The sequence below is a fragment of the Dioscorea cayenensis genome, chromosome 5 (assembly GCF_009730915.1).
Source record: "Dioscorea cayenensis subsp. rotundata cultivar TDr96_F1 chromosome 5, TDr96_F1_v2_PseudoChromosome.rev07_lg8_w22 25.fasta, whole genome shotgun sequence".
Taxonomy (NCBI): Eukaryota; Viridiplantae; Streptophyta; class Magnoliopsida; order Dioscoreales; family Dioscoreaceae; genus Dioscorea; species Dioscorea cayenensis.
The window spans coordinates 30,074,500-30,097,189 of record NC_052475.1 but is presented as its reverse complement, the minus strand read 5'-3'; the positions used below and the strand labels follow the sequence as shown (position 1 = coordinate 30,097,189).

The window sequence follows — 22,690 nt, the reverse complement described above, 5'->3', positions numbered from 1 at the left end:
TTATGGACGAAAATGCCCTTGCATGGGGAGTCGTGGCTGAAGCCAATTCGGCGATTTGAGAGGAAGTGGGGTGGTTTTCCGTAGGGTAACCCCGAGAGACGAATTTATTGGAGCCGTTTACTTGCTTTTTCTCAACTCACGCCTTCGACTCTTCCATTTCGAAGTCGTCTCCGAAGTTGTCTCTCAGGGTGAAGCCTCCGTATTTGCACTTTTTTTCATTTCCACCGAGTATCTCAAAGGAGAAGTCCCCACGTAACTAGTTGGCATTTCATCGGGTTTTGCAATCTAAGGTATTGAGTATGGTTTTATGATAAGCTGCTACATACTAAAAGAAAGATTTTTTTCGGTTTTGTTTTGTGTTCCTGCTTTTTGTTGGAAGATATTGAAGTCTCGAGGGGGATTTCTACTGGGGTTTTGTTAGTCTGCAGGGAGATTTCTCGCTAGGGTTTTGTTTTGTTTTTGCAGTTTTCGTCAGATACACTATCGAAAAAGTTTTTTTCGATTGTTATGATTTAGTGTAATATTTATAATGTACATTTCCCCTTTCATTTGATATGGTTGCAGCTTTTACAAATGAGGTTGACGCTTTAAGAAATGAGATGTCACGCTTTAAGTTTTGTTGTCTCTGCTTTAAGTATTCTCGCCTCGCTTTAATAAAAGTCGGGTCTCTGCTTAACATTTGATATATATGTTTAATAACTGAGAGGTTACCGTTTAAAAACCTTAAATTTGCGCTTAAACTTTTTGTGAATGTGTTGTTATTGTCGCAGGCTGGTGATTATGGCGGTCAACCCTAGTTAATGGGCGATGTTATTTGACACCCAGTAGTGGAGACTTTAGTCGAATTGGAAAAATAACACGACCCCTCAACATCTGGAGATTATTCGACGGACACCGTTTGCGTGCTTCACTCGAGCTGGAAGCTATATACCAAGAGACGGCCCTTCTTGATTCTCTTTTGCAAAGGTACGATGGTCGCACTCAATAAATTCGAGGATCGGGAAACCCTCGCTGAGTTTCGGACCTCAAGATGTGGCCCTCGTTCTGGTCTGCGTACTGCAATGGCGACGCAGCTGGTCTTTCGTAAGAAGAAAACCCGGTCAGCGTTCGAAGGGAGGTATCTATCAAAAACCTACGAGAGACACAGATTAAGGTATGTTACCCGCATACTTAAGGAGGGGAGGGCAGCCGGTGTCCATGACAAAGGGGTGTCGTCACAAGCGGGTTAAATTTTGTTTTTGAAAAACGTGTCCTCAGTATATCTCAATGTCAATTTTTGTTTTCGAATGTAAACTCGGACAAATTCAATTCATTGTTTTTTTGTTTTTCGAAGAACATGACTTGTATATCTAAATGTAATTTTTGTTTGTTTTCGAATTAGTAAAGCGAGGTTAAATTCCATTCGGCTTTCATTTCATTGTTTAATTTACGTTCTAATTGTGTACATTTCACTTTCATTGTTTAAATATACCATATATCGTTTAAACATCGATTGAAATATTTCAAATTACAAAGTATATCCGCTTAAAATAACAATGTCTCGCTTAAATACATTCAATTCGTAGAAAGAGTAAGAGTTTAAATATGGAAAGTTGCCCATCAATACACCATGTTTCCGCTCATCGCTCGGCTTATTTACAATGGCTAGTCGGCGACAGTTTCATTGCAAGATCGTCGATTGTGACCGGATCTATGGCAGCGGCTGCAATGTAACTCGCGGATCGCATAAGCTTGCGACTCGATCCTCTTTCGCTCTAGCCGCCCAGTGCCGCTTCTCGCCCAAGCGGTCGCGAACGAAGCTCACGATTTCGCCCTCGAAGGCCTCGCTCATCGTCGGGTATGGGGAATATAGCTTCCTTGTACGCCCAGCTTGTAATTGTCGACGGTGAAGTACCCGCTAATAAATCGATGTACGCTGGTGTGCATCGCATTATTCGCTGCAAGCGTGTTTTCGCAAGGGATACCATAAACTTGCCACCTTCGACACTGAACAAGTTCCGATGGCGAGATCTCATGAGTTCTCTGACCTGGTTGATCACTTCGTAACGATCATCGACACAACGACCAACAAGAAGATTTCGGCTGTCCTCAACAATGATCTCTACCTTGGAATGTATGTCTGGGCATAAGTAGGTCTCCCATTTGTTTGCTTGCTCACGCGTTACATAACATGCGCATCAACTTGAACCTCGCAAATAAGGTTAAACAAAGACAGATGATGGTTAAATAATTCGTAACCATGTTTGAACATTATCGTAAATATTTAAACGAAAGGATTAATATTTAAAAGTCGATAAGTGTAATTAAACAAAGATTGAGAATGTTTAAAGGGTAACACTAAATGTTAAGTGTAAACCAACATTCGCAGACCTTATGGAGTCGACCATTTTTCGCCACCCCAGTAAATGACGAGCTTCCTTGATCCAAGCATCGAACGACTCCGCGACGCTTTGAATACATCTCACCCCAACGATCACCTCCAAAACGGATAATTCGACCAACGTGTCATATCCGATTTATTAATCAACCAGATGATGAGCTTCGGGTGATGCTGACTGCAGCTCATTCACGGTATCATCAAAATCTTTAGCCGTGGATGCCCACGCAATGCGGAAGCATATAGACTCAAAGACTCCTCCCTCAATGTCTTCCCAAGTCTGGAATTGGCTTTCATAAAATTGGCCTCCAAATGTCGAAGACAGTATGCATGTGGCGATCGAAGGGAAGACTCTCGCAATCGCGCTCACAAGGCCCTCGGACTCGTCCGACACGAATGTAATTATCTCATGATAATCTCCATCCTCGTGATAAGACATCGCTTAACTTAGATATGAACCAAGTCCAATTGGCATCGGGTCTCGTTGTCGACTATACCGAAGGCGACGTGGAAAAAACCATTGTTTCCATCTTTCCATGTGGCACCCAGTAGTGTACCCCGATATTTTCCCAGGAGGTGTGTACCATCGAGAAACACCAGCGGCCTGCAAGCCCTCTTGAATCCCACAATACACGCTACCGAAAGAAAAGAATGCACGCTTTAAAACGATCACCGCCTCTTTCCACGATCGCAACGCCGCCGGATTTGTCTCCGCCCACCTTATCCACATACCAAAGCAACAATCGAGTCGTAGACGCCAGCTGCGTCGAGGACCACCCGGGAATGCTCTTTTTCCCAACCAAGCCTCGCTTGTATGGTATGTGGACACCATGTTCCCGCAACATGTCCTTCCCGAATGTCGATGACCTTGATAAGGGACTGGTCCCTTCGACTTCCGAATCACTCGTGCGCTAACCCATTTTTGGACGCTTTCGGATGCGACGCTGAACCTATGACACCACCGCAAGTGTGTGACGGGTTGATTGTCTTGATTCTCGAAAGTATTTTTTTGTTATACTCTTTTTGATGCATGAAGGCGCCTAATGACAACCATCCAGCAGCATTCCACGATCACCCGATGTTTTTTTCGCTCTTTTATGAATTTGAAGTCAAAATTCCTTTTGATTGCATGATTTCAAGTACATCCCTCGAAATGTTCGACACCGTCAAAAACGTTGTCCAATATCCAACGACAAACGACTTTCGTAATGATCCGACGAGGAAGGAAGATATCCCACGCCGTCGAGGTCACCATGGGGATGAATCGAGCACTCGCAGAATCAATTCCTACCAACACATCACCAAATGAAAAGATCAATATGTTAAGCGGAGAATATAATGTTTAAGTGATAATGACAATATTTAAACGTTAAATTAAATACTTAAGCAAATGAACTAATAACGTAAAACGACTAGGACAAGATGTTAACTAGTGACGGACATATTTAAACACTAATGACCCCGCATAACCGGAACAATTAATAGAGAAGGAACTTACAACGAGTAAAACTCGCTTTTCATTAGGATTCAGCAATGACACATTTTTCTGCTCCCCGACGACAAGATCAACTACAACACATTTGAAGATGGAGCGCACGTGATACATCCGACTGGAAGTCAACGTCTGCTTTTCTATTAGGGCAAACCATTTTTATATCCATCCGGTGTGATGAACTTAACCCCCGATAATAGAAACTTCGAGACCCCATCGCTCACAAATCTCACTAACACCAACTCCCAAGAAGTCTCGAGCCGTGAACATTAGCACTCTTCCCTCCCTCGTGAATCTAGCAATACCACAAAAACTCTCCATAATATATCGGTCGAAAACCAAATCGTACAAACCAAATGAAATGAAGAACAAAAATAAGCCGAAGAAGAAGAAGAAGATGTAAACAACAAACAACAGTCAGATAGGCAAACAAAAAAAAGTGCATATATATATATATATTACTGTCGCGATGAAGACAAAAAAGTGCATAGAGGTTAGACTAGACGTGATGTGATTGGGCGGTATTTTTCCCTCCATCCCAAGGGTAAAAAAGTAAAAATATATGTCATTGTCGTGATGAAGACATATTGTCATCGCTCGACATGAGTATCTGCTTAAACGCTAGCTTTTTTTATGTTTAAACGGATACATATAGTGTTTAACATAACGATCACGGGTTTAAATAAAGTCTATATCATGTAAATAATACGTAAAACCCTTTAAATAAAGTTATTTAGCTGCTTTAAAATATCCGTTATTGTTTAAATCGAATGCTTTCACCGACATCGCATCAAGATGGGTACCTCCCTCGGGTCACTGCTTTAAACATCTTTACGTATTTTCTTAAACACCGCTGTCATTGTTTAACTTTTTTTCTATTGTTTACAATGACGCTCTTTTGTTTCCCACATTGTTTTTTACTAGGTCTCTGCTTAAATTTCGAAGTTCACATTCAAATAAGCTTGTTTCGCTTTTATTTATAAAAGATTTACAACATTTACAACATTTACAACGTCCCTCCTGGACTTTGATCACTCACGACTCGACCCTCGTGATAACTGAAACAAGTGTCTCAGACATTCGAATGCTCACAGCGGTCTGATAACATGCTCATCAATTTGAACCCGCATAACGCATAACATTAAAAAAAGGTTAAACAAACACATTCATGAAAAACGACTATTAATCAATGTGTCATGGTCGGACTTAAGAGAAGATCCTGATAGTTAAACACAGAACGTAATAGTTGTACACTGACGTAATTTTCTTAAACGGTAATGTAGAAAGTCTCAAGTGATAAATATCAACCCCTGCCTTTAAAGGATGTTTCTGATTTCCTCTCTAGAGATCCTCCGCAATCACGAAATACGTGAAAACTTTCTTTTCTTACCCAAGTCGAAAATGCTCGCTTTAATTGCTCGCCTCGCCATCCACCATCAAGAATCCTCCGCGATTCGTGCAATTATGAGAGCATTTCGCTCAGGGCGAAAAGATAGTTTAACTTGTTGCGTGATTGCGGCTAAACGATTCTCAAGATAAGGAAGAAGGTTCACGAAACATCTTTTTCGGATAGAGTGGTTGTCCAGCTGGGAAGAGGAGGATGAGGACGACGAGGAGTGGTTGTCCACGGGAGGGTTCTTCCCCGGTTATTTATGGTGTGAAGTCCAGCAAGGTCGACTCTTCATATCCGAGAAAAAGTTAAACGCACAAATCGCCGATCATCGATCGATGACAACGAACGGGTGTTCGGATATGTATATTCCCGCGCATAAGAATTAACGCCGCCATTAATTTTACGCACGGATACTCATAACCTGCACACCGCCCGCGCCACCTGCCAACAATTCAGATCAAACGAAAAAGATCTCCGTTTTACGCAGAGACTTTGAGAATTTACACGTTAATATGAACAGTTATACATGTAAAGATAATGTTAAACGGAGATGGCAAGTATTAAACGGATATGACAATTATTAAACATATTAGTAAATTTATTTAAACGGATAATAGCAAATAGTTAAACATTATTTAAAATATACAAATAGATAACCATAAATGAGAAGAACTTTACAACGAAATGAACTCGTCGTAATACAACTTTACAACCATAAACGAGAAGACGACAATGGCACATGCTCTGCCTCGACAATAAAATCGACTACAACTCATTTGAAGATGAAGTGAACTTGACCAATCCGATGGAAATCAATTTCATTTTCTGTTTGAGAAACCGATTTATATATTTCGGGTATGATAATGTGGAGAACAACAAGATGTAATGCAACTCCTAGGCATTGTCTATCGAAACCAAGCGAAAAACCCTTCAAAAAGGTCGAATACGATGCGATTTTGGCGCTTTTTTCCCACCATTTTCAGGCCAAAAATGGGATTTACAACATGTACTCCATTCAAGCTGAATGGTAGGGGGTAAAAGGGAAGTTAAACACTAACTGGCTACAGTCCGGTGTGTAAAAAGTAGGAGAGGGTTTTTGGGAAGTTTTGAAAATTACGAGGAGTGAACAGTAATTTTCCCTTATTATTATCATTATTATTATTATTTGAGATGTTTGTAATTCTAGCTATAAAGTCAAATTAGAGGATTCTATTTTGCCAATAAAAAAAATTAAATTTTTTTAAAATCCCTTATTAAAAAAAAAAAGCTAATGATCTTAAAGAGCAAACCACATATTTAGGAATCGGCTTGACTTGAAGCCTCAACATTTATTAGACTATTCCAGTTGTTAAGTTCTATTTTTTAATATTTTTATTCTTGATATTTTGTGATTTATTTATTTTTAAATAAAAATAAATAAAATAAAAGCTTGAAAGTGAAGCTTCCAGGAAGGTGAAACCTGGTGTGGCTGGTGTCTCTCCAATAAATATGTGGACATTGAAAGTGTAGCACACTGCCTCCCAATTATACAATTCTAGCCACCTTCTTCTGCCTGTCTTCCTCCAGTCGGCTATCAGGTATGCTTCATAACTCCATTTTTTTTTTTATGTACTTTATTGTGGTCATGTATTTCTTTTGTGGGAAGGAGAGGACAAGAAAAAAGAAGGAAATAATTTGAGATTGATTTCAAAGAATATATATATATATATATATATATATATATATATATATATATTCTGTTTTTCTCTATTTTCCCTCAATCCACACATTAGTTAGATGATCTTCTTGAGGTGTATTTCTGTGGATGGATGTTACCTTATATATGGACTAGTATGATAGATAGAATCATAGAAAACTAGTTTGATGAGCATATGTGCAAATATTTGTGGTCATGATAAGTTAGATATGTTCTTTAAAAAAGGCATATGTGCACTTGGCTTCATTGGGCATTTTTATTTCACTCTTTTCCATTGTTCTTCAGGCTGTGAAAAATACGAATTCCGTGGTAGTGTTTATGTGATCACAAGTTTTACATGTATATTCTTATATCAAATTGGATAGAAAGTTGATGTTTCTTTTTGTGGATGATTCTTTGAGCCATAGACCATAGTTATGTTTCTGCTGTATTTCACTGTTTTAACATAGAAGCAGGATTAGTTTTGTATCAAGGCATTATAATAAATAACGGTAGATATCTGCAAAAACTGATGATATTCTGAAGGACAGAGGAGAATTTGGTGATCAAATCTGAATTTACTTGCACATGTATTATCTTGCATATCAATACTGCTAAGTTATGTTTTGTTCTTATGATCTAAGAGAATATCGGCAAAGAGATTTCTTGTGTTTTAAACCAAAAGGGATATCATTCCAACTTTGAGGTCATGAGAATATAGAGGTTATCTTCAGAAATATTTCAGGGGGCCTATGCAATAGTTATGTATGATATTTAGTTGCTGAATATATACTTATTCCCAATTAATGAGTTCAGAATGGCAAATAGATATTTCTCTAGTAAGTTCTTGAGTCTATGCAAATCATCTAACTTGCATGTTTCAAGCAGAAATATTTTAATTCTAGAAGTCTTGAACCTTATTTTATTGGCAGTTTACACCTTTGAAAAATTCAAAACAATAATACTTTGGAGATGATTGAGAATTAGCAGAGAAGTCTTGAACCTTGTTTTTCTCAGTTCACCTAACTAGTATATCATTGTTTTCATGTTAAATTGTCCTATAAACTCAAGATCAAATTCCAAGCTTGTATGAATTAATGAAATCAACCATACAAACAAGAACATGCCTTGAAATTTTACAGGTGAAAACATGGAGACGGTGATTCACAATGGAGGATGTCACTGCCGGCGTGTCAGATGGCAAGCTGAAGCACCATCCAGTGTTACAGCTGTAACATGCAATTGCTCAAACTGTGCCATGAGGGGATCCACAGCCTTTGTAGTCCCAAAAGCAAAGTTCAAGCTCTTGGGAGAGTCCGAGCAGCATCTGAACACCTACACCTTTGGCACGCATACGGCCAAGCACTTGTTCTGCAATGTTTGTGGCATTACTTCTTTCTACATCCAGAGAGAGCATCCAGAGAATCCTGATTGTGTTGCCATTGTTGTCAGCTGTGTCGATTCTGGCACATTGAAGCATGTTCAAATCAGGCATTTTGATGGGAAGAGTTGGGAGTAGTAGTACTAGTTTCATAACACCATGTTTGGTGCTTATGGAGGTATTTCAGTTATGTAAAAGTTCAGATCGATGACATTGTAAGTTGGCCAATTCTGTAATAAGACAGTTGGTATTAAAATTAGCATTGTAAACTGCTGCATGTAGAGTGATAATAATAAAGATCTCACTGTTTGAAGATATATCTGTGTGTTGTGTTATTATACATTTTGGCTTTAATTTGATTTCATACCAGAGGCAGAGAGAGAATACTAATTTAAAATTTTCTCCTATTAATTAATTTTATTGTGGAGTTTATTTTATCAGTTATGTTGTTAATGATGAAAGGAGGAATTTAACCCAGAAGGCTATATGTTTATATTTTTACAATGCAGACAAGCCACTCGGTATCCATAAAGAAAATCAAATCTTTAACCTTTCACATGATAAGAGTTAACAGCTACCGCTTGTTCATTACGGTAATGTGATTTATCATTTGATTGGAGTGAAATTTCAAAGCACTGTTTGTCAAAAATATTTTTAAATAAAATAGTGTTGAATCCACTACTAAGTAGAAGTGAGTGAACCAATAAAAGGATGCCACATCTTCAGTCCCCATCATTGACCACAAGTTATGGGTCCTTTTCACATACTTACAACCTACACCCTTATCTTAAGCAGTGAACTCTAATCTCAGTGCTAGGCGCTTTGGTTTTCATCAAAAAGAAAAACCTGGAGAGGTTACACTCTTTGACTCCAATCTTTCTCATCTTCCAATTAACTTAACATCTGTAGATTCTAATGCAGAATGAACAATTTTAGTTAATTCTTTATTGTGTTCTTGTGTTTTCCAATTTGCTATCTGCATCTGTTTGTTCTTCTTGTTGATATTGAATTGCATGGATTATATTGGGGCTATTAGATCTGGAAAATTTGTGTTGATGAAAAAACTTAAACTTTTGTTGATTAATTAATAACTATTATCTTTTCATTAGCATGGCTTCATATCTGCCTTTTGGTGAATCTTAGAGTGAAGATGAATGAAGTTTGTTGCTTAGGTATAGAAAGAAGGCAGTAGGTTTGCTTCTATGCCTTGATTGATGTCAGAAATTTTGGTACTTTCTTGATGAGATTGTAGATGTTGTGCTGGTGATAACAGAAGGGCATATGATATATATATTATGATTTTAACTGAACCTCTACCATTTGAACAATCGAATATATCAAGAGTTCAATTTTAGCGCAAATTTATGTGTGTATATATCATATTTTTCTCTTGAAATATTACTTCATTTTAATGGTGGATGGTCATATGGAATTTTGACATCCAAAACTGTTGTTTATTTGCTGAGATGTCTGAAAGAATGCATTGTCCTGTAGTTATCAAATTTGATCCTGATATTTGCTCATTGGATTCCATTTACTTAATGAGAAATGAAAGTACCCAAGACCGATAAGCTTTGTTGTACAAGGACTAGAAAGAACTTGGATCAGCATATTTTTCTTGTGTTTGCTTTCTGGTAATTGTAGATGTTGCACAGGTTATAATACAAGTGAATTTCATGCGTGGGGTGCAATCGATATTGAATTTTAACGAATTAGAAGGATAACTGGACTGCTGGTATTTGAAGAATTCAATATATCAACTCACATTTGCAAATCCACTTGTGTAAACATCTCTCTTTTTTTTATTCTCAGTATATTATTAGCTCATGATCATAGTGCTCGATAACTTTTATTACCTATTTATCCTATTAACATTCGATAATCATATTTGCTCATTGAATTCAACTGTCTTCAAGGGAAAATAACAATAGCATCGAACTAAGAAGCTCAATCTTGAATGAGTTAAATTTCTGGCACAATTTGTCAATGATACCAGAATTTTGTTACTATCTTGTTGTCAAAGTAGCTCTTGCACTGATAATATGCACTTAGTACTTAATTATAATCATTTGAAACATTTGAAGAACCAAATATAACAAGAGCTCTCAGACTAACATCTGCAAATTCAGCTTGTCGCACATATTTTCTTGCGACCGCCTGAACTTTTTGGTGTCCAAAACTGGTACTACTTGCTGAAAAGTTTGATCAAAATGTTTTCTCATTGAATTCCTTTATCTTGTAGGAACAATAACGGTTACACACAACAGAAAGAAGCCGAATTCTCAAAATATGGCAACAAATACAGTGATTCACAATGGAGGATGCCATTGCAGACAAGTAAGATGGCAAGTAGAGGCACCAACAAGTGTAGTTGCATGGAAATGCAACTGTTCTAATTGCTCAATGAGAGGAAACATTCATTTCATCGTGCCATCGAATAAATTCAAATTATTAGGCAACTCCGAGACTTCCCTTACCACCTACACCTTCGGCACCCACACGGCAAAACATACATTCTGCAAATACTGTGGCATTACTTCTTTTTATGTGGCAAGATCAAATCCTGATGGCATTGCTGTGACACTTAACTGTGTTGCATCAGGTACACTCAAACATGTTGAGATCAGACATTTTGATGGCGAAAAATGGGAGGAGTCCTACAACCAAAGTTCAATTTCATCCTTCTCCAAGTGAATCATCCTTTTTGTGTGCAACAATGATCATCTCTTGCTCTTGTTTTTTTTTTATCATATGGACAGTGAAGTTTATAAACTCAGTGTTTGTGATCATTGGATTTTGAATAAAGTGGAAGAACCACAAAATTATTAAAAACCAGCGGACATGTGTTCATTAGATTGATCATATTCCTAGAGTTTATTTGTTTATATATTTTCAATTCCATTAAAAATCACACTTGTTAAAAGTGTATAAAGATAATGCATGTGGTTTCTCTTTTGTTGGAGTCCCAATAATCAAAAGAAGTCTTGATTTTGTACAACCCATACCCCCGCATCTGAAGGATCAAAGTAGCTCATCAAGTGATCTTTTCTAATGCAACTTCTGTTAACAACTTTTGATGCAGTTTGCCTATTTTTATTTTATTTGTTTTCAGTTATCATTTATGTTTTGTCGTCTCTACCTCCAGTGGATGTTTAGTTTTTCGTTTATGTCACTTTTGTTTTTTTATGTTGGTTTTGTTCTCTTCAGTAAAAAATAGTTTATCCATATTTATCAAAAATAAAAATAATAATAATAATAATGCATATGGTTCATGCCGCTAGGAGAATTTAACCCCTGATACTTCTGTATGACAGAGAGGCCATAGATGAATGATCCATTAGAATAGCCATTTCCTAGAAGAAGCTTTGTCTTCTCCCTTCTTATATTTATCTTCTCCCCATGTTATATCTCATATCTAATGCATCTTTTATTATGATTTATTTGCACCGTATTTGTCTCGTTAATTCCACCTATCTAATTCATTTTGAGTGATTTATCATTTTTATTTTCTTTTAAAGAAAAAAAGTATGGTTCTTATTAAAAAGTATGGTTCATCCATATATTCCATCAGGTGGAAGAACAAAGAGAAAAATATATTAACTAAATTCAAAATATTATATTTTTTGAGTACTTATTGACAGTATGGTTATATAAATTAGACCAACTTTAACTGTAATAGTTTATCAATAATACTGTTATAGATATAAATATTATTTTTCATTAATAATATTAAACAGAGACACTCCCAATATTGTAAAATAATAAATATATTTTTAATACTATTAGATTGCTTTTCTCCAGAGATGTATGAGCAAAAAAAAAAAAAAAACTTTTTTTTTTAATTATTATGGTTAGAAATTTATTTATTTATTTAGAAATTTTCATAATTTTGATTGATGATTAGCGTTGCTAATTAATAACTAATTAATGTTTATGACAATTAAATCCGGAGATTAAGGAGCAGTGTCTTCTTATGGGTGAATGAATGGCTGTGATTGGAAAAGAAGTCAAGATCCACATTAATTATCTAATTCATAAAAAAGGAAAGGGTTTGTTTGCAAAACTAAATAGAACTAAAAAAAAAGACACTATTTCCCCAACTCCCATCACAGTACACAAGCTCGCTCTTTTCTCTCTCTTTCTCTCTTTCTCTGAGAACGCAGAGCTCGAAGAGAAGAAGAGAACTAGGGTTAGCATTTCGCCAAATCGAGAAGCTTGAAGTCGGATCTAAGAGGCTGTGAAACCCTGCCTTAGGAGATCTGGTTGGCGTTTTTTGATGTGAGATTGGCAATACGGTCAGATCCGGGATGGCGGATCCATGCGGTAGCGCTGGGGAAGGAATGGCAGCGGCTTTGACGGCATCGGGGTCGTTGAAAGGGGAGATAAAGGCGCTGAGGAGGAGGCCATCGATAAAGCCGAGTTTCGAGGCGGATGAGCTTATTAATCTGCTCCATGGTTCGGATCCGGTGAAGGTTGAGCTGAATCGGCTTGAGAATGAAGTTAGAGGTTGGAATGCAGCTTTGATCTGCTCGGTTTTTTGTTGTTTTTTGAGGCTTTTTTTTGGTTGCTGAAATGCTTTGGGATTTTCAGACAAAGATCGGGAGTTGGGGGAGGCGCTTGCGGAGATTAAGTCGCTGAGATTGTCGGAGAGAGCCAGAGAAAAGGCTTGTGAGGAGGTGATTTATTTTTTTTTTTAATTGATGATTTTTCTGTTTCTGGAGTGTCATATTTAGTGAAAAAGTATTTTTTTATAAAAAAAAAAAATTAGTGAGTGGCGTATTTTGATCTGCATTGTTGATAATGTTTTGCGTTATCTCAAGTTTTGTGGAGAGACCTTCCAGTAGTTGAAATCGGGTTTTGGTTGTCTTGTGTGAGAAACTTTATTACTTTATTAATTTCAACTAAAAATTTGATTGTGTTCTTTTTTACAATGATATTTTCTTGATTTTTGTCCAAAATTGGATATCTCCTGATATTCTGGATGTTGGTTTATTGTAAGATTGAATTTGACTCAGATGAAAGTAGGGATTTCAGTGTTTTTTTTGCTAATCTAGTCTTTTATTCTTGGTATATCAGTGTTGAAAACTTGAAATATGTGGCTGTGTTTTCCATTTGTGTATTTTTTTTTTCTTTTTTCTAGCATAAATGCAAGCACAGAGGTTTGGATAGGCCAAGTACATTTAATAGTGTCATAGTTTTATCTTATAATTCTCTTTATGTTTTTTTTCCTGTGGTTAAGAACTTTCTTTTTTCCTTCTATTTTTGATTGAACAGTGTCGTGTAGTTAACAAATTTTCTGCATGAAATATGTTGTTGATTTCTTACTGAATAACTGCTATTAGTTATCTATCTTGATTGAAGATGTGCTAACCTTTTTTCTGTTTTATATGAATGCAGCTTACAGAAGAACTGACCAAACTGGATGAGAAGCTAAAATTAACCGAATCTCTTTTAGAATGCAAGGTGGCTTTTGATTTTTATAACTACCATTTACTAGCTGTTGAATTTCTGTTTTGCAACCTATTTTGAAGTTAATTTGTTGTGCCAGAATCTGGAAATCAAAAAAATAAATGATGAAAAGAAAGCAGCATTAGCTGCCCAGTTTGCAGCAGAAGCAACACTTAGGAGAGTTCATGCGGCACAAAAGGATGATGACATGCCTCCTATTGAAGCCATTCTTGCACCACTTGAGGCGGAGCTGAAACTAGCACGACAGGAGGTATTTTTTACAGCAGACCTGGATAGCTTCTTAAATTAATGAAAGTTCAAATGTTTAGTTCGAACTCCTGAGTATTGGTATTGTGTGAATAAAACATGACATGTTTGAGAATTGCTTTTTTTTTTTTTTTAAATTAATTCTGATTAACTTTCACAAATACATTCAAGGAAAATTATCCCATAGATCACCGATGAATATGTCCTTAAACTATTGTCTTTCGCTTCTTATCTTTATGCCTACTTCTAGTAGACATACACATCTTGTGATGCATCTTGCCGAGTGGGATCAGTTTAAGCTTCTTATCTTGTTCAATATAGAGTTCCCACATCTCCAAAGTTAGCTAATGCTTAAGCTCTTAGTCAAGTTTTAGCATCATAGTATTTCTCTCTTTTGCTATGATGGCAGTATGGTAAGCATGCACAAAGTGAAGTGGTTTTATGTTACTCACCTTCAGTTCTTGCAATATTTTCTTTTGGTTTATGGCTGTCAGAAAGGACAGGATGAAAGGCTCTATATGCATTATCTATGTCTAAAGCAAGATTGATTAATCACTTTTATTTGTCAGATTGCAAAGTTACAAGATGATAATAAGGCTTTGGATAGGCTTACCAAATCAAAAGAAGCAGCACTGCTAGAAGCAGAAAGGACTGTTCAAATTGCATTAGCGAAGGCTTCAATGGTGGATGATCTGCAGAACAAGAATCAAGAGTTAATGAAACAGATTGAAATCTGCCAGGTAACTAGAATTGTCCTTGGGCTGTGGATCAGTTTGAATGATTCCTTGTGCTATTTTACAGTTTTGGTAATAGTAGCCTCTACTTATCAAATATCTTGCATTTGTAGGAAGAAAACAAAATCTTGGACAAAATGCATCGTCAAAAGGTAGCCGAGGTAGAAAAGCTAAGTCAGACTGTGAGAGAGCTTGAGGAGGCTGTTCTTGCTGGTGGTGCAGCAGCTAATGCTGTGAGGGACTACCAACGGAAAGTGCAGGAGATGAATGTACTTCATCTTTCTTATATGCTTTATACTTTGAAAAATAAAGTCTGGAACCTCATATCCATGATGTCTTATATGCGTTTAATCCTGTTCACTGATTCTCCTACTGTTCTGTATATTCTTACATTATGTAGGAAGAGAGAAAAACACTTGATAGGGAACTAGCCCGTGCTAAAGTTACGGCAAATAGAGTTGCTGTCGTGGTTGCAAATGAATGGAAAGATGCTAATGACAAAGTAATGCCTGTCAGACAATGGCTTGAAGAGCGAAGGTTCATGCAGGTAAGTGGATATACTTTGTTCTTTTTCTTATATATATTATATCCTTCTGTTATGTCATCTCACTTATATTTCTTTTCAAGTATTTGGTGCTAGATACTTCTGGTTCTTTAATTGTAATGGCCCAGCAAATGGTAATGTCTGCAAATTATCTCTTAAAATGAAAGTAAAATTTTTGCTGCAGGGGGAAATGCAGCAACTTCGAGATAAGCTTGCTATAATGGAAAGAACTGCAAAATCAGAGGCTCAATTAAAAGTATTTATCTTTACCAGCAGTATTTCAACAACTGGTTATTCTATGTTACTTAAGATTGACTTTACATTTCTAAATTCACTAATAAAAGACCTCAACTGCATGCTCATCCATCTAAGTTTCCAGGAGAAGTATCAATTGCGACTTAAAGTGTTGGAAGAGGGATTGAGAATACCCTCGAGTGGTACTAGTCGCACTGTCACAGAGGGGAGGAGCATGAGCAATGGCCCTTCACGTCGGCAATCACTTGGTGGAGCTGAAAACATATCCAAATTACCTCCTAATGGCTACCTATCAAAGAGAAATTCTTTTCAGATTCGCTCTTCTGTCAGTAGTGGCACCAGTATGATTCTGAGACATGCAAAAGGGACTTCAAAGTCATTTGATGGTGGCACTAGGTCACTTGATCGTGGTAAACTCCTAGCAAATGGAACATGCCATTCACTGAACAAATCTACTGATGGGACTGGAGACAGCGAGCCGCATCTGAGTTGGAAAGAAAATCTAGATGAGAAGCCCAATGGTTTTGGTAATGTTGATTCTGATGATTCTGTCTCTGGATTACTATATGACATGTTGCAAAAGGAGGTGATCACCTTGAGAAAAGCATGCCATGAAAAGGATCAAAGTCTGAAGGACAAGGATGATGCAATTGAGGTAGATAATTTCCTTGTCTCAAAGTGCTTTCTATTTATTTTCCAAAGCCATCTGAATTCTCATTTTGACCTGTTGAAGTTCAGATGTTAGCAAAGAAAGTAGATACACTGACCAAAGCAATGGAGGTAGAGGCAAAAAAAATGAGAAGGGAAGTAGCTGTGATGGAAAAGGAGGTAGCTGCCATGCGTGTGGGAAAAGAACAAGACAACAGGGCTAAGCGCCTTGGCAGTTCCAAGGCTTCAGTTATTAGTTCTCAAGTAGCTCCTGGAAGGTAATTTTTGTTTACTGTTTTAGTTCTCAGCAATTATATTGGTCAAAAACTTGATGCACTGATAGTTTTATGAGCAGTGGTACTTGAATATGAAAAATGTGAAGTATGTGTTATGCTTTGCCAAATATGTCCAAACTGCTGCCATAAAATGATGTAATATGGTTCCAAGTATGATGAGTTGAAGGTCTGAGGCTCATTAATTTATGTGACTAGATTATGTTTTTAGTTTGTAATTACATAATTTTAGTGCGGACATTAAAAAAAATATCATTGTTACCTTAAATATCTTCTTTACTGCAAGCAATCAGTTTTTGCCACAAGGCCTTCATGTATTAAGTTCACCATTCTAAATAACTGGTAGATGCTCAGCAGACATGATTGAACTGCATTGATTTATTATATGGATTTCTTGATGTCAATTAAGTTGAGGTTCCCATCATCTGTGCAGGAATGGGCCACGGACTGGGTTAACGCGCAACCTTCAATGACTCCTTCAAATTCGAGGCTGTGTGGAAACTGTTAGTCCTCCCTAATATCTTCTCTCACATTCCCCCAAAACTTCACATTGACTTTAATATCAGAACCGTCGCCATGGGCCCTGCAACCATTTAAACAGAGGGTCTGCATCTAACTTCTCCGTTGCGATAACAGTAGCAGAAGTGATGTGAATGGTGGCTAACCCTATGGCACCATGTTTACTTCAGTATTTTGTTCGTTTAGTTGTATAGGTTGGTGGGCCTTTCGTCGGAGTTTTATTTGTAATTTTCAGTTTGGTGTTTCTTTCTCCAAGGATGTGAATATGATTTGTAATTTCAGATGAGCTCCCTATCTATTCAACTTGGGTTTCTGTTTTCTTTAAGCTCAGAATCATATGTTTCTTGGAGAAAGGATAGTCAATGATTTGTGATCATTCATATTATTGATTTTAACTGATTTAAGACCGCATTCCATTCTGAATGAGCAATTGCTTTATCTTTCACACAAATTATCTTTCAGCATTCACAAAATTTTTCTTCCACTATTTCAGATACACAGTTGCAGACTTGCAGATATCATCTTCATTCACAGAGCCTGGAGCCGTGTCTTGAATGCCTCCCAGGTCAAGCCTTTCTCCAGGTACTCAATATTAGAAGGATCAAATGGCCCCCTAACTACATCAATGGACTGTATCACTGCATTGGCTGGGAGAACACTTTTGGATGGATCTGGTGCTGTTCTACCACTCAAGCAAGATGAGAACCCCTGTGCCGAAAATTTAATCCAGTTCAGTGAGTATAAGTTGTTGAATTATTTCTGTTTCTATTAAAATAGACTGACAGGGATTAAAAAGACCAAGTGTGCACCCTGAAGACAAGAACTTCCTCTTCTTGGTCATCGACTGTGGCACGAACAAGAAGGGCCTCGGAGCGAGCTGAGTCACTGTAAGCCTCCAACATTTGGAACTCCGCATTGTTTCCATACTCCTCGTCGTCATCTTCATCATCATTGTCATATCTCACTCTCCTTCGAGCTCTACACGGGCTCACCAGTTGTTGAGCAGCTCCTTGTCTTCCTGCTGCTCGAGCCCGGCAACTTATTAATGGTGAGTGGAGAGTGAAGCATGGTGGTGGTGGTGGTGGTGGTGGTGGTGGTGGTTTGAGGAGAGGTGAGAAGATGGATAGGATAGCACAACAGCTTCTCATTTCTCATCCACATCGAAGGCAAAGCTAACATGGGATTTTCATCATTTTTGGAAGGGACTTTCACTTATTACCCCCTTGGCAAACATGAATTTACCTCTTACACCCTCATTTTTTCAAAAATTCTTTTCCCTCCATGGGAACCACAGCTGTTCTGCTTCTAACTACACTCTCCGCTGCAAGTAACTATACTGGATTTTTCTTTTATTGTTAGCTACTTAAAAAATATTTGTTCTAATTTTTCAGGTGTTTGTTGGTTTGTCTTCCCTTTCATGGCCTCATGATATATATACAGGTTTATTTGTATATCATTTTGTAAAATTTAATCAAATTTTCAATCAAATCACTAGTTTTTGTGGGAAAAGCAATTGTAAGGTTTTGCAGGCAAATGTCCATTATTTCTTAAAAAAAAAATAAAAAAATAGAGTAACTAATTCCTGTGAATTGAGGAGTGATACGTCACTAGAACCACCAGCCCCCACATTGAGCTGCCATCCGCCGTAAGATCACCTCCCAAAGTTACGATCCCGAGGCCAATACCCTCATGATTTCGTCACCCTCATTAGTGGTCCTCCACTCCTAATAAATTTCATTTCCTTAATTGGCGGTTCAGCTTCCTGAAAACGTCGATAAACCATTTCGCGTTTTTTGGGATTCGCGGTTCTTCGATCGGGTGAGCTCTTTCGAAGCTCACAACTCCACTGCCGTCCTGTTCTAGGGTTTACGTTTTCTTGATTCCCTAGTGATTCGTTTAGTTTTCACTTGTTTTTGCATTTCAATTGCTATTTTTTGCTTTGCATGGTGATTCTTGTAATGTTGTTCTCTCATTGGTGTTCTTGTGCTATTTAGAAACCGGAATGCTAATTTTTCGTCATAATCTTGATTTTTTCTTTGAAGAATTCTTTGATTTGTCACCATTATTGAGATCGTAGCTAGTTGACGATTCTCGTTATATATTCCTTCTATTTATGCTTTTTCTAAAGAAGTGTAGTTAGATCAGTAATTCCCATCAAGCTCGCTCGAGGAGATTTTATAATTCTTAATGATATTTGTTTCTATTTTTTCATAATTTTATCTGAATTCTGGGCATTTCATTGTGTGTGTGTTGTGTAATTTATGTTCTTTTATTTCTATACTTTTTGAGCTGTTTCCTTGCAAGGGCTGCACTGAATTGTGTTTGTATGGGATATATATATATATATATATATATATCTTATTCTTTTCCTTTTAATGCCTTTTATTCATCAATGTAATATATTTATTTGAATAATAGCTGGTTATAACCTTATTTCTCATGAATTTTCTTTTTCAATGCTGTACCTAACGTTTTTCTTTAATGATTTTCAGCAGTAGGTTTTCATATATGGAGATCAAAGCAGCTAGTGAGTGGTCTGGTTTCCAAACATTCCCTGAACCTACACAGGCCAAGCTGGATGTCTTGTTTGGGAATCTGAATCAACAGGTCCTGATTTTAACTCATATATATATATATATCTCTTATATTTAGCATGACTTTTGTTCTCGTATGTCCGATGGTTTCTTCTATTGCAGAATGTGAACACATTGACGATCTTGGTGATGGGGAAAGGTGGTGTGGGAAAATCATCAATAGTGAACTCCATTTTAGGGGAGAGAGTGTCCTCTGTCACTGCCTTTCAGGTGATGCACTATATTAAATTCTTTTGAAGGTGTGATTTTTGGCCTTTTTATAATTTTCAACTACGTTATACAGGAAGAAGGGTCAACACCACTGATGTTCTCACGCTCTCGAGGTGGGTTCACTTTGAACATCATTGACACCCCCGGGCTAGTTTCAGATGGACAAGTCAATAAGCAAACCCTCAGTAGCATTAGGAGGTTTGTATTCTATTCCAGTAATTTCTTGCAACTTACTTCTTGCTCTTATACTGATATGTTAAGGAAATAGAAAGAAAATGATGTTAATATATATATATATATATATATATGCTAACTGGCAAGGGAAATCCACATTAAGATTGCCCTGTTCCTACTTTATAATTATGATCTTCTTAATGTGAACCTTTGATCTATTACTTTGTTAATGGAAATCACAAATAAGAAGGAAGTCTGGTTTTTGTAACTGCTTGTGAATACTTGTGGATGGAGCCCTTTCAATACATTATACTGGTGTGCTTTATTTCTATTAGTTATATAATGAGAAGAGGCTGCTCTTATATGACAGATTTCTTCTGAACAAGACTATCGATGTTCTCATCTATGTGTGTCGTTTAGATGCATATAGAGTAGGTAACTTGGATAGAGATGTCGCTAAAGCCATCACTGACAATTTTGGTAAAGAAATATGGAGGAGGTGTTTGGTTGCCTTAACCCATGCTCAATTCACACCACCCAGTGGGTTGGATTATATAGAGTATTTTGCTGAACGATCTGAAGCAGTACTGAAATTCATCAGGTCAGGTGCTTGTATAAATCAACAAGAATTTCAGGTATGAACTAGTTCATCTCTGACAAATTTTTGAAATCATTTTTTGAGCATGTATCTGTTTTCTATCTTAAACTTAATTTTAGATATCAATAAACTCTTTTGACTGTATCAGTTCTATTAGTTATATATATACATACATGATGAAAGTGGATAAATAACCATTTTTAGCAACTTTATCATCTGAACTTCAATTGAAATTTTCTTAATTTTGCTGAATTTTATTCATTTCTATTGATATCAAGTCCACAACAGTGATGCAGCCACTTTATTTTATATGAACCAATTAGCGGTTGTTCTCCCTTGATCATGCCATACTAATGGTTATTACTTTCCATGATTCGACCATGTTCAATTGGTTTCTCGTTGTTTAAATAAGTGAAGATAAGAATGAGCTAAGAAACATTCTTCCTTTGCTTTGTTAGGATCATGGGATTCCAGTAGCTCTGGTTGAAAATTCTTGGAGATGTGAGACGAATGGTCTTGGGGAAAAGGTAGGCAGCCCATTTTCTTTCCAGGCCATGTTTTCTTTGTTGTATCCTAATCTTAATGCAGTTAAGAGACTAAATTTGTTCTTAAAACAGATTGTTCCTGATGGTACTGTATGGATTCCAAACTTGATGGAAGTAATCACAGGTGTTGCCTTGAATGGTAGTGGGGCTATCTCTGTTGTCCCGAAAGTAACTGACTCAACCCTCTTTGGCAAGTTGGTCTTTATACCTATGGTACTGATTGAGGTTAGCTTTTGTGGCCTTCTCTTACATTCAAATCAGGTACTGAATAATACTATTTCACACCAAATACTAACTTCATCCTGTTTTTACTTTTTTTCTTCCTGCTTTCCAGTGCTTGCTAGTGAAACTAATTAAGCTAGCCATAGACAATGACATTGCAAAGGAAACCAAATCATTCAAGGAACAACATGGCTCGGACTTCACCAGTTAAAGAGTTGGAAGAATTGAGCATAAGGTACTTTTCTTCCATCTGGTGAATGTAACTTTTGTTTTTCTGAAAAACTCAAAAACACTTAAATTAGTTAGTCACACTGTTCATAATATAAGTTCTGGATCGAGAGAAACATAGAAACTGATTAGTTAGTCATGCTGTTGATAAAACACAGAAATTAGTTAGTCAACTTTTGTGCTCTTAATGGCTGCATCTGCTGATTGTTCTGTGCATTGAGCGCTCTTGCCTGTCCGTCGTATTGGCTCCAATTACTGTAAATTGAAGCCTTGTGCTTGGGGCGTTACACGTATCAAGCAGTTCATTTGAGAGTGCATTCAATTGGCTTTAATTTGATGAAGTCCCCACCTCCATGATTAGATTTTTGTCAAATTATTTGAGGATTTCATTTTTCAAGGATTACCAATTGATGAAATCAATTTTTTGTCAAATTAGTTAGTCACCTCCATGAATAGATTTTGCTGATTGTTCTATGCATTGCACTTTTTTGTACCCTCTTTTATCTTAATGGAGTGTGGTTTATTTTTATTTTTATTTTTTAATTATTTGCATGAAGTATCTCAAATATTAATAGTTAGTTTTTGCAATTAATTTGGTTCAGTTTGCTTTATTTTTTATTTTCTAATTTGGATTTATTATTTCTTATGCTGGTTTGGCTTTTGGTAATCTAATTTTAAAAGTTGAGAAAGCTGAATTTTATATTATCTAAAAACAAATAAATAATAAAGAAATAAACAAAACATATTAGACATATGAAGTGAATTTAATACAATAAAAACATAATTACGTACTAAAAACAATGAAATATTTTTTTAATTATTTATTTTGTATTAATAAAATCTAATGGTCAACATGGGTGGGAAATCTCACCCTAACTGTCCATATGTTTTAAATATACCAAACTAAACATAGTTTCTTCAAATCAAAACTTAGAATTTTTTTTATCAATACATCCAACCAAATATTGAGTTCGATTCTCCTATATTTTTTTCAAATATATTTTTAAATATAAGAATTTATAAAAATATTAATAACTAAAATCCGTTACCGTTTCAACTACATCAAATTATCAAATGCCATGTTCCTGAAATG

At 36.6% G+C, this 22,690-nt stretch overlaps 4 protein-coding genes across 11 annotated transcripts; all 4 read left to right on the top strand.

The window, feature by feature from the left end:
- The first annotated feature begins 7,063 nt into the window (after positions 1-7,063).
- LOC120260343 (centromere protein V-like) lies at positions 7,064-8,635 on the top strand. Of its 3 annotated transcripts, none has more exons than XM_039267785.1 (2): positions 7,064-7,297; positions 8,080-8,635. In XM_039267785.1, exons 1-2 carry the CDS (start codon positions 7,126-7,128, stop codon positions 8,454-8,456), a joined length of 549 nt encoding a protein of 182 aa, XP_039123719.1. In that variant the 5' UTR covers positions 7,064-7,125; the 3' UTR covers positions 8,457-8,635. The 3 variants fall into 3 exon arrangements, with proteins under 3 accessions (XP_039123719.1, XP_039123721.1, XP_039123720.1); XM_039267787.1 differs by having other exon boundaries at positions 7,065-7,264; XM_039267786.1 differs by having other exon boundaries at positions 7,065-7,267.
- A 464-nt stretch (positions 8,636-9,099) lies between these two features.
- Positions 9,100-11,107, top strand: LOC120260524 (centromere protein V-like). 4 transcript variants are annotated; one of them, XM_039268014.1, is made up of 3 exons: positions 9,125-9,172; positions 9,974-10,101; positions 10,561-11,107. In XM_039268014.1, the coding sequence occupies exon 3, from the start codon at positions 10,608-10,610 to the stop codon at positions 11,010-11,012; it is 405 nt and encodes a 134-aa protein (XP_039123948.1). In that variant the 5' UTR covers positions 9,125-9,172; positions 9,974-10,101; positions 10,561-10,607; the 3' UTR covers positions 11,013-11,107. The 4 variants fall into 4 exon arrangements, with proteins under 4 accessions (XP_039123944.1, XP_039123948.1, XP_039123947.1 ...); XM_039268013.1 differs by having other exon boundaries at positions 9,133-9,172; positions 9,963-10,101; XM_039268010.1 differs by lacking the exon at positions 9,974-10,101 and having other exon boundaries at positions 9,100-9,172.
- A 1,300-nt stretch (positions 11,108-12,407) lies between these two features.
- Positions 12,408-17,430, top strand: LOC120261129 (microtubule-associated protein 70-2-like). The gene is made up of 11 exons (XM_039268852.1): positions 12,408-12,824; positions 12,909-12,994; positions 13,716-13,781; positions 13,867-14,037; positions 14,603-14,773; positions 14,881-15,036; positions 15,168-15,314; positions 15,496-15,567; positions 15,691-16,221; positions 16,305-16,492; positions 16,941-17,430. Exons 1-11 carry the CDS (start codon positions 12,626-12,628, stop codon positions 16,978-16,980), a joined length of 1,827 nt encoding a protein of 608 aa, XP_039124786.1. The 5' UTR covers positions 12,408-12,625; the 3' UTR covers positions 16,981-17,430.
- A 121-nt stretch (positions 17,431-17,551) lies between these two features.
- On the top strand, positions 17,552-22,126 carry LOC120261130 (translocase of chloroplast 34-like). 3 transcript variants are annotated; one of them, XM_039268853.1, is made up of 8 exons: positions 17,552-17,755; positions 19,522-19,633; positions 19,723-19,830; positions 19,904-20,028; positions 20,375-20,639; positions 21,061-21,129; positions 21,220-21,372; positions 21,482-22,126. In XM_039268853.1, exons 1-8 carry the CDS (start codon positions 17,652-17,654, stop codon positions 21,578-21,580), a joined length of 1,035 nt encoding a protein of 344 aa, XP_039124787.1. In that variant the 5' UTR covers positions 17,552-17,651; the 3' UTR covers positions 21,581-22,126. The 3 variants fall into 3 exon arrangements, with proteins under 3 accessions (XP_039124787.1, XP_039124789.1, XP_039124788.1); XM_039268855.1 differs by lacking the exon at positions 17,552-17,755 and adding an exon at positions 18,673-18,844; XM_039268854.1 differs by lacking the exon at positions 17,552-17,755 and adding an exon at positions 18,673-18,844 and having other exon boundaries at positions 19,519-19,633.
- Positions 22,127-22,690: the final 564 nt, after the last annotated feature.